At 41.1% G+C, this 12,104-nt stretch overlaps 1 protein-coding gene across 2 annotated transcripts in view; it reads left to right on the top strand.

Moving 5' to 3' along the window:
• BEND4 (BEN domain containing 4) overlaps positions 1–12,104 on the top strand; it is a 119,091-nt gene that overhangs the window by 92,115 nt on the left and 14,872 nt on the right. Inside the window, exon 4 of one of the 2 annotated variants that reach the window (XM_075859441.1) lies at positions 5,954–6,194. In XM_075859441.1, coding sequence (XP_075715556.1) covers positions 5,954–6,194 — 241 coding nt within the window. The remainder of the gene's footprint in view (positions 1–5,953; positions 6,195–12,104) is intronic. The other variant, XM_075859437.1, reaches the window with a different exon arrangement.

The following is a 12,104-nucleotide window of genomic DNA, read 5'->3' as shown; positions in this document are numbered from 1 at the left end:
CACAGACTAGACCCCCTAAATACAGACACCTTAAACTAATACAGACCCTAAAACTAATAGACCCCCTAAATACAGAGCCCTTAAACTAATACGGACCCCAGACCAGACCCCCTAAATACAGACCCCTTAAACAAATCCATCCCCTTATACTTACCTAGCAGCTCACCTCACATTCTTTTCTATGGAGTCTTGCTGCTGTTCTAGGACCTGCGGTCATGTGATCAGCAGGTCTCTAAACAGTAACAAGAACTGCAGACATAAGGCCATGTGACCTTATGTCTGCAGGTTCCTTTGCAGGACATACACAATGCAGTTTTGTTGTGTTTTTTTTCCGTGATTCACGTCAAAAAGTGCAACAAAACTGCACCGTACTTAAGCCCTAATGATGATCCGCCATTGCCTATAAGTTTTGGTTTGTACCACTGGGAAATCTCCCAAAGTAAGTACCCGGTGTAAAGTTCTGACGTATTCACTGTATGTCATACAGTGGTATACATCATACATAGACCCCTATGTTGAAAGATCAAAACCTATATTGTGTGGTATACATTTTTATTTTTTTAGTGTTGGCCCACTGTATAGTAAAGTGCAGTAGTCTACGCTTTCCTATACAGTGAAAAAAAAAAAAAAACGTATAACGATGTATACTTGCCAGGAGGATGCTAAGAGGCAACCATCGGGTCTATAGGACTCTATGGATATGTTCAGCATATGTGAACCCGGGAGAACTTCCCAGCGAATATGGTGAACGAACACACCGAACATGGTGTGAACAGAGCCTAAGTACCTTCATAGTCAAAACTCACAACTGAGGAGTCTTGCCTGCTCTTCTGGGATTCTCTGAGGTCTCTCTTATTTTTTTTGGGAGTCTCCAGGACATTCCAGGAGAATAGTCAAGTATGCACTAACCTGCAGTGACAGACAGAGACCATATCTAAATACTCTCGTTTGCATAAGTGTCAATTTGCATGGTATTGCCCTTTGAACAGACCCTGTATGGTGGCACATAGAGTATTTACAGAACTTCAGAGAACAAGGTGGGGGGGGGGGCATTTTTAAACATCTACCGTATATTAGACACCAAGAGAGCTCACCCTGACTTCTCCCATAGGAGTTGTTACCTAGCTTTCCCAGACTACATAGTAGCAAAGTTGCCCGGTGATATATCCACCTTTCCCATATTACCATATTACTGCACAATTAGACACATTTTCCATTCAGTGGACTGTGGTATTTGTAATGGCGGCCATTTTGTTTGCCAGACACATGAAAACAGCACAATAACTTATATTTAGGCCTTCTGTACATGGCCGTATTATGAATCCATGATGTGTTGATCAGAAATACAGTGCCCATAGCGTGCTATGGACACAGAGGTTTATTTACAAACTTGTATGGACTCCGCGGCTGCCGTACAGGGCTGTGCACTTGCCTTTTCCATCTGAATGGGCCCCTGAGGTGATTTTATTTAAAGGTATATGCTCTTTAATAGTGAGGATCTACATATAATAAACGACTGATGAGTTTAGATCTGTGAATCGGTATTATTGACTGATCGTCTGTATAAATGAATCATGGGTCATACAAATGACAGTAACTAGTTGCAATGCTTGCAGTTAGCCCTGGAGTTTTACAGTAAATGATGAGTGAGAAGGATTGCAGGTTGACACGGTGACATTTACTCAATGCTGTAAACTCGAATGAATATTCTTAGCCTTTACGTCAAGCTTTTTAACAGGTTTAATGCTGCAGTTTTATTTGTTTGCGCCGTTGTTTTTTATTCCTCCGTTAGATTGAGCGACACATTTTCCACTACTTAATGGTAATTTACAGAGCTGATGATAAAGCATCATCTGTACAGTATACTGTCACCCGTCATATAGACAACTCCTTCATCAGGCTCATCCCGGGCACATGACATGTTAATGGAGGAACAGGAAGGTTACGGGTTATATTTAAATGATGTTCTCAGTCACTGGATCATTGACACTTTTGCTCCTACCTGCTAAAGTGCAAATTATAAATAACTGCTTTCTCAAAGGTGTTCATTATACCTCATTGGGTCTTGTTATGGAAAATGCAAATGTAATTTAAAAGTGTCAGCCCTTAGAGTGAGCAATTACTTGTTAATTTCAGTGCATGTTTTATTGTCAGTGTAGTAGTGTGCTTGTTTTTTCTTCAGGGAATGACTTGACTGCATTTCTTTGTGCGTTGCAATCAGGACTTGTGCCAACATTGTGTTGTGAAGGAATAGTTCATGTAATCAGGCATGAGCGTGGATGAATAGTGTATGGCTATACAAGTGTCATCAGTGCAGAAAGGAAACCACACACAAGAACAGATTTATAGGATTAAAAGGAATTGTCCACTACCGGACAACTGATGACCAATCCACCGCACCGATCAGTCGCTCTGGCTGCCTCCGGGCACTGGACGTCCATGCCGGAAGCAGATGGCTCCGGTCACAGAATAGCGGCTGAGCTGCAGTACTGCTGATTGGTACAGGGGTCTGGGTGTCATACACTGATGACCTGTCTGGTGGTCATCAGTTGTCCAGCACTGGACAACCCACATTTACTACATCTACAATATCTATCTATCTATCTATCTCATATGTATCTATCCATCTTATATCTAGCTATTTATTTATTTATTTATTTAAAGAGGCTTTATTGGCAGGACTAAATACACATTAGCATTGCCAAAGCAAGTAAGAAGTAAGGGAATGGGGTATAGGGACACATCTAGGGTTGGAGTATACAAGTCCGTTGCATATCATGTCTCACTTAGTCTATGGCAGATGTCCCAAACACGAGGCTGTCATCTGCGGCCCGCAGGGCACCGAAGCTCCCTCCGGATAGAAGAGAGCAGGCCAAAGTAGGACCACGCCGGCGCTCCTTCATGACGTCATGCAGGAGCGCAGTCCCTTTCCCGCGCTGCTGGATCGTGGTAGGTGAATAATGGCCACACAGCCCCCTGTAGATAGCTCCATTAGGGCTCCCTCTAGGAGTGGAACTTCCAGCCAGAGCGTTGCCGATGCTTTGGCCAGGGATTCCTCTGCTGAAAGTGCCCCTCAAGTCACTGTCCATATATGAACAGTGACTTCTTCAGGGAATTCTCCAGTAGATGAATCCCCGGCCCGAGCATAAGCAACGGGAAATCCACTCGAGAGAAATCCACTCGAGAAAGATCCCCTGACGTCACTGTCCATATATGGACAGTGACTTCAGGGGCTCCTCCAGCAGAGGAATAGCCGGTCTGGGTGTCAGCAACGGGGAATCTGGTCCAGGAGGATCCACTGACGTCACTGTCCATATATGGACCGTGACCTCAGGGGCTCTTCCAGCAGAGGAATCCCCAGCTAGAGCGCTCTGGCCGGTCCAGGAAGATCCCCGGATGTCACTGTCCATATATGGACAGTATCAAAAACAAATAGTTTCCACAGCACTGGACTGCAGGTGGGTGCACACCTCAATTGGACATGCTCCACGGTCCTCAATATCAGGCAGACAAAAAATGGACAGGGGCAGCACTTCACCCATGCCCGGGTGAATAAACTGCTGATGCTTTTTGGAAGTGCTGCCTCTGTCCATTTTTTGTCTGCCATATATGGACAGTGACTTCAGGGGCTCCTCCAGTAGAGGAATCCCCGGCCAGAGCGTCGGCAACGCTCTGGCTTGGGATTCCACTCCTAGTGGGAGCCCTAATGGAAGTGTGTATAGGGGGTGGCACTATCTACATGTGAGTGTGTGTGACACGATATACATGTGGGTGGGTGTGGCACTATCTACAGAGGGCATTGTGGCATTATCTACAGTGGGCACTGTGGCGTTATCTACAAAGGCCACTGTTATCTAGGGGGTGTGGCACTATCTACAGAGGGCACTGTGGCACTATTTACAGAGGGCACTGTGTCACTATCTACAGAGGGCACTTTCTACAGAGGGCACTGTGCCATTATCTACAGAGAGCACAGTGGGATTATCTACATAGGGCACTGGCGTTATCTACAGGGGGTGTGGCACTATCTACAGAGGGCACTGTGGCATTATCTACAACTGCTGAGTATATGGAGCAGTGTAGCAGGTAGTGGGTCTCCTCCTCCTTGGCCTCATGGTCGCACTGTTGGCACAGTCTGCTCTCCCTGGGCTTGTAGGTTTGTCTGTGCTGCCCTGATTCGATGACCAGACTGTGGGCACTGAGTCTGTAACGGCTCAGGAACTGTCTGTCTCTGGGGTTTGGCAGTTTGTCCAGATATAAGGCCAGTTCGTATTCTCTCTGTAGACTCTGGTATATTATCCGTTTTTGTGATGTTTTTATGTAGTTTCTCCAGTCACTGATATACTCCTCTTGGCCCTTGTTTATTATATTCTCGATTTTGGTTCAGGCGTTGCTGAATGATATTTTGGTCAGGGTGAATTTTTCCAGGGTGCCTGGTTTACCTGGGACCCCATGATGTAGCAAGGCTTTAAAGTGATAGGAACTTTGCCTGCTGCTATGTACGTGGGCCCAGAATGATAGTGCCCTATTCTTGATTGTGAGGTGTAGTGGGAGCCTGCCCAGTTTGGCTCGACGGGCACTATTTGAGGTACTCCGATGGACTTGGAGAAATTGTTTGCAGAACTCCAGGGGGAATATTTCTGTTGGGCTGGAATCACACCTTGACCAGTCTGGGTATCTATCTATCTATCTATCTATCTATCTATCTATCTATCTAGTAGAAAAAGGAAGAGCAGCACATATAAATGAAAAATAAGCGTAGTTGTGTGTGCACAAGCCTTAGGGCCTCAGACTCCAGTCCCACATATATATTTCCAAACGAATAGGCAGCACTATACAAGACTCCAATTCAGTAAAAAAGGTTTATTCACCCATACGACCCATGTGGGCTGAAACGTTGCACTATCGTATGGGTGAATAAACCTTTTTTCACTGAATTGGAGTCTTGTGTAGTGCTGCCTATTCGTTTGGAAATATCTATCTATCTAACTCATCACTCCAGATTTCCATGAAATAAAGCTTGAGAAAGCCTCCATTGAGTAAGCTGAAATGTCGCACATTATGGGTGAATAGAGAATCCACTTTATTTTATGGAAATCTGGAATGCTGAGTTAGATAGATAGATACAAGATAGGTATCCTTCCTTATCAATTGTTGGACACTTTGCCAAAGTCCATTGGTGTGCATCGGATACTCTCTCTCTCTATATTTCCTGTGCTGTTATTTTTATCTATCTCGTATTTATCTATCTACATATTGATTTATGGATTGGTTTAGCAGCTGATGTAATATGTGTGCAGTAACCTGCATAGTGACAAACCATATGAAAGTCAGCATAGTAACCTGTATGTGCTATTGCCATATATTTTTGTTTGTCGCTAATGTGAATTATTCCCACATATCTAGAAGGCATCATGAACTTCCGCCCATTCTCTTGTAATGAATTGCCACTAGCCCTTAGTTACTACAATCTCTTACTGTTCTGAATTAGCGCTAGGTATATATTTTTAACACAAGTATTACAGTATAGGCTGCTCACATATCATAGGGAAGAGGCGTTATTGAACTTGGGCAGATTTATTGTAAAATGTAATAGTATTTCATTGCTTGAATTGGGGAAGTAATTCACAGGATATGATCTAGGAATGATCTTAAAATCATTCTGCATATAATATTGTAAAGTCTATAATATAATGAAGCGTTGGCGGAATATTTTGTTGCTATATAAATACAAAATTATTTCATTGTTATATATTCAAGGTAATTTGGAGCATGGGGTAAGTCAGTAATCTTCAACTTGTGGCTCTCCAGTTTTTAAAAAACTACAACTCCCAGCATGGTGGTTATAAGGGGATGACTGAGGAAATACCTATATGACAATGCCCTTCAAGAATAATTCTTCCATTAGAAATGTACTCATACATAACAATTTCTTTGTCCATTACCTCCTCAGGGCAGCAAACAGCTGTTGAATAACTACCCTGTATACATTACCAGTAAACAATGGGATGAGGCCGTCAACTCCTCCAAGAAAGATGGAAGGCGGCTCCTCCGATACCTCATAAGATTTGTTTTCACAACAGATGAGCTTAAATATTCATGTGGCCTTGGGAAAAGGAAAAGGTCAGTGCAGACAGGAGACTCTGGTCCTGAAAGACGTCCCCTGGATCCTGTTAAAGTTACATGTCTCCGAGGTACTGCATCTTTTCACTCAGTGTTACTCTTGATTGATCTCATATTTAGCACCTTTTTTTTTTTTATAGACTCCATGTGATACACCTTCCGTCCTCTTATTGTTATACTTCTTTCAATTGATTCAATTGACATATTTTAAGTGTCCATGAAAATTGCACAGGAGCATTTCAGCCAAACATCAGCAAGAGAAGTCCCTTAGTGGTCACATTATTATAAAATTATGTTCTGTCATTTCTTAATTATATTTCAAAGTTATTGTTAACAAAAAGTTTACATTAAAGGTGTGGCTAGACCCCGGCGCATGTGGTTACATGAAGTGTTAGGCGTAGTTCACACAGAGGTTTTTTTGGCGCCATTTTTGATGCGGAAACCACGCCAAAAAACGTTTGAAAACGCCTCCCATTAATTTCAATGGGAGGTGAAGGCGTTTTTTTCCTGGAAAAAGCGTCATGCTCTTTCTTTAGGTATTTCTATCTCTGACCTCCCATTGACATCAATGAGAGGCAGAGAAAGAGGTTTTCCCTGCTCAGTGGCCGCGGCCGAAAAACGCGGCACATGTTCGGCTGGCAGGTCAAAATCTGCCTCAAAATACCTGAAGGAATAGTCATGTATACAGAAAACATATGACATTCGTGTTAGATCTCCACAAGTATTGGGTGTCAATACACATAAGATGAAAGTTGGCCAAAATGTTCAGACGAGCATTGTTTTAAAATCTAACGAACAATCGGGATGGCCAACTGCTGCCTGCCGAAATAGTGATCTTTAATATTTTCAGCCGGTCGCCAGCTGCAACTATGCCTGTATGACATGTTTGACCAATTACATCCAATCATTCGCCACTTTGTGCAATCGTATTCTGTTTTTTTACACTTTTTATTTTTAACTATGTCTCTGATCTAAGTGGAGTCTGACATGCTGATAGTCGGATCATTTGTATGAACGATCCAATGTACAAAATGATTATCTGCATTGTGGCCAATCCTAATCTTAAGTGTATGGCCAGCTATTAGACGTGTACTTACCTATGAGAAAGCAACAACGTTTTGTGTATCACATCCATAAAGGAAGAAATAGGTCAAAAGTAGGACAAAAGATGACTGGGGATGATGAAATCCAACGTGCCTGATGTTTCTTTTCCCCAACATATGCCCTCAGGGAGAGTCAGGAACAACCCCCCCCCCCCCCCATACAAATTAAATAGTTGGCCAATACCATCTGTATCTTTAATCTAATGTATATGTCCAGTATGGCCAGCTTTGCTTATAAAGTACATCTGAGAGCAAAGTCATACTGGAAATTGGGGGAAACGAATGCAGGAATGCGATACTTATTATAACATTATGTCACCTGGTTAAAGAACACAATAATTTCCTAAGGATATCTGTTTCTGCAACATTTGAGACAATCAACATGGCCACAATTATCACTACCACAAGTTTTCTTTAACCTGCTATTACTCCAAAAATATAATTTTTCAGGTCCGCCATCTTTCTGCTCCTATTAAGAGCTGCCTCCAGCAGGGCTTAATAGAAGCCTGTCAGAATCACGATATACTGCAATACATTAGTATTGCAGTATATCGTGCAAACAATCTAAGGATCGCTCGTTGAAGTCCCCTAGGGGACTAATAAAAAAAGTAAAAATTAGTTAAATAAAGTTAATTTTTTATGTAAAAAAAAGAATTTAAAATTAAAAAAAAAATTTTTTTCCACTAGAGCATAGGAAAAACATAAATAAATAAACATAATTGGTATCGCCGCGTCCGTAAAAGTCTGAACTATTACAATATATCATTATTTAACCTGCACGGTGAATGCCGTAAAAAAAATAAATTGTATTTGTTGGTCACCTCATCTTCTACAAAAAATGAAATAAAAAGTGATCAAACATCGCATGTACACCAAAATGGTATCATAATCCAAAACTACAGCTTATCCCGCAAAAAATAAGCCCTCAGACCACTTAATGGACGGAAAAATAAAAAAGTTATGGCTCTCGGAATTTGGTGACACAAAATAAATGTTATTTTTTACACTTAGGTTTTTACTTGTAAAAGTAGTAAAATATAGAAAAAAACTATATATATTTGGTAACACTGTAATCGTATTGACACACAGAATAAAGTTAACATGTTGTTTTAATTGCACAGTGAATTCTGTAAAAAGGACGCGCAAAAAACAATGAAGGAATCGCTGTTTTTTTCATTTTCTACCCCACAAATAATTTTTTTACCATTTCCTAGTACATTATATGGCACAATAAATAGTGCTACGAAAAACGACAACTCGTCCCGCAAAAATCAAGCTCTCATATGACCATATTGAAAAATAAAGAAGTTATGGCTTTTGGAAGGTGGGGAGGAAAAAATGAAAACCTGAAAAAGGGCTGCGGCGGGAAGGGGTTAATGCTTGTGCTGAGACAATCCCTTGAAGTCTGTTGTTGATCTGAACAAGGTTAGACATAGATAATGGATTGAGATGTAATGACATCACGGACTAACATCAGGCCACGTTGTAGTGACCAACAACCGGTAGAAAAACTTTAGTGGCTTGAAATGTCAAACATTTGGTGGTCAAGTTACTCAAAAGGTGATAAGATTTGTCACAAGGAGTTGGTTGAATCTTCTCCTCACTGGAAATTCACTTAGTGGGAGAGTGGCCATATTAAGTAAAACGGTTGAGATCTCAGACTTTTTGGATATTAGAAAAAGTTTGTGAGGATGACTCCATAAAGCTTTGTTCAGCTTGTTCATGGATAGCTGGGATATTTATCCATGACCTATTAGAAGATTTTAAAAATGACAGGTACTCGTAAAGTATTTTTTGATATGACACGCTCACACAACAAAGTTCTATACTCCGTCTTAGGGAGAATTTTATTTTCCATTGGGCATACTTCTATAATATGGAGCAAGTAATAAAATATTTGTGAAATTAAATGTAAAAAGTCACCAATTTTAGCGCAAATATGTAGTGTGCTAAAATGTGCAAAATTGTTACACCACATAAGTGGCATAAAGATGTTGATAAATTCCCCCTAATGTTCCCAGACATCTAATGCCCCCATAATAATGACATATATTAGTTTTCACGCAGTAGTCCATTATAACATACTGTCCCCAGGAGTGTCAATATTATACTAACACATAATACAGCCCAGATAACCACTCAGTAAAGCCCTGTGACATAGTTGTGCCTCACGGTGGTGCCCATTAATGTCTCCTTTGGTTCCTACAGTACTATCCACATTGTACTGACCGCTTATAGCTGTGCCACATACAGAGTTCTATATTTTTCATATCAAGCATGCTGATGTATGATCCTTTCTACCTTTTGAAGAAATATAATTTTGCAAGATATTAAAATTGCAGTTAAACTGTATATAAAACCACAAACGGCAACAGAAACCACAGTGATGAGCAAAAGCAGATACTGCACCTGCTGTTTACTAGTACTGGTTGCTAATATTACAAGCAACAAAAGTGTAAATAAGATTGCGCTCTAGGAAACTAGAAATAGCATTTAATTGTCTTCTGAATGTCACTTAATAGCAAAGCGCTGAAGCTTATACACAGGGTATACACACTTATACCTTCAGGGTATACACAGTTAAATAACATTGTCATTTATTGCATTACCATTTGTACTGATTCTGAGCTTCAGGCTGCATTAGAGCCCAGAGCTGCATTCATAATTCTGCAGGTTGTTACTGGAATCAGTTGACATTGTGTTGACAGCGCGTGTCCCCCTCCCCCTCCAGTAGCTCCTATAATGCCATGCTCCATCTTGCACTGTTGCATTCATGCAGATATGAGTATAGCTACAACTTCTATTGCTGCTACAGGTCCAGAGGCTGAGGGGCTGCTCAGGTGCAAGAACAATGTTAAAATAATATAGTGGTGACTTTCTACTATCGAGCCCTATTATGTGGGTTCTCTTTTGTGTAACATATCTTATATATGACGCTACTATGCATCCTTTGGTTGCTTCTCAAGTAAAAGATGTTATGCTTCTCTTTGCATTACTACAGTATAGTTTACTATTAACAAGGTGACCATTCCCGACTTTTCTATTCATTCTAGATAAACCTCTAAACATTCAGTAGAGAAAGAAAAGATGAAAATGGGCCCCGAATGTTGTGCTAGGTTTTGACTGTGACACCTAGGATAAAGGGCCTGGGGTTTGTTTCCCCCTCTACACCCTTTCCATAACCTTTACACCAGTTTCCGTCCATTTAGTTTCTAACAATGTACTGTAGTTCCATGGTTTACCTCTATGGTATGTATGCCCTTATTGTAAATTTAGCTTTTTCATTCGGATGTCACGATACCAGAATTTGGACTTCGATACCGATACTTCGTTCAGTATTGCGATTTCGATACCAAAACGATAATTTGCCAACAGTAATAAAAACAAAAAAAGTTCTTTCGTTTTCTGATGTGAGGCACGAGGTGTGATGAAATTTGAATGTGCCTCACATTAATAGTAATTAACCCCATCATGTTTCTCAGTCATAATGGGTTAATGTGTAAGGTACATGATGGGGTTAATTACTATTAATGTGAGGCACATGGAGGTTAAATTCATCACACCTCGTGCCCCACAATAAGTGAAAGAAAGCAGTTTTATTTTCTGTTTATGTCTGTGTTTTTTATAGCGTGTACGTTTAGAGTATATTTATACGTCGGTATACGTTTCTGTCCGCTTTTTACCTAAAAAAAGTATAAGGCCCCATGCACACGAACTTATTTTTGCGGTCGCAATTCACCCGAAAATCTGCGGGTGAATTGCGGCCCCATTCATTTCAATGGGTCCATGCACATGACTGTGGTTTCCATGGTCCGTGCATGGGACAAGAGCCTGGACCGCAAAAGAACGGACAGGTCTTATTACGGCCGTGTTTTGCGGCCCAGGCTCTTAGAAATTAATGCACGCGGTCATGTGCACGGCCTGCGATTTGCAGGCGGCCCGCGAGTGACACTCCGCGGCCGTCCGACCCGAAAATCACGGCCGTGCACATGGCTAGGCTACGGCCGTGTGCATGAGGCCTAAGTTGTTGTTTTTTTAAAGTAAAACCCCCAAAAAACTGATAGATTTACTGTATGTAAACGGATACAAACGTATAGCATTACGCCGTCCATTGAGATCAATGCTAAAAAAAGTTACGTCGCATATACCTTTTATTGAAGTACAGAATTACGTAGCAGACTACGCTTTTCAGTACTTTCAAAAAACAGTATCCCAACGTAAACCATGACAAACATAGACCAAACGGATGCTATTTTGGTCTACGTTTGACCCATTACAGTCTATGTATACGCCAAGCCATAGGTTTCAATGCTTTTTTAGTGTTTAAAAACGTATACGTTCGGTGGATAGCACAAACTCGATGTGAATGGGGACTAACGGGCACCAACACATTAAAGGGTAATTCCAAAATGTTTGTTCAACAGCAGCTTGTCGCAAGCGGAAAAACACACATACCCCTATACGTAGTGTTATGAGATCTCCGCTCCAACACTGCAGTGACAAACTTACTATTATACCGTAAACTAAGTAATTTTACTGCTAAAATAGACGCTTAAGTGCAGTTTATAATTTCCAGACTACCCCATTTAGGGTAAGGCCACACGGTGCGGTCACGGTGCGTTTATGTTGCGTTTTTAAACCGCAGCAAGTCATTTTTCAATAGAAGTCATTGAAATTTGTGTTATTAACAGACTGCTGCTATTGTATTACAATGTGTTTTTTGTACAGTTAGCTGCATCTTCATAATTTCCGACCGCATGCGGTTAATGACCGCGCTGCCAAAGTTGTTGCTGAACTGCTTGCGTTTTTGCTAACAGTTCTGCAATGCCTTGTAATGAACTATATACAGGAAGCACCTAATAAACTTCAACACGGGTG

The sequence above is a fragment of the Rhinoderma darwinii genome, chromosome 1 (genome assembly GCF_050947455.1).
Source record: "Rhinoderma darwinii isolate aRhiDar2 chromosome 1, aRhiDar2.hap1, whole genome shotgun sequence".
NCBI classification, from domain to species: domain Eukaryota; kingdom Metazoa; phylum Chordata; class Amphibia; order Anura; family Rhinodermatidae; genus Rhinoderma; species Rhinoderma darwinii.
Note: the sequence above shows the minus strand (reverse complement) of the source record. Positions and strands in the feature narration are given on the sequence as shown.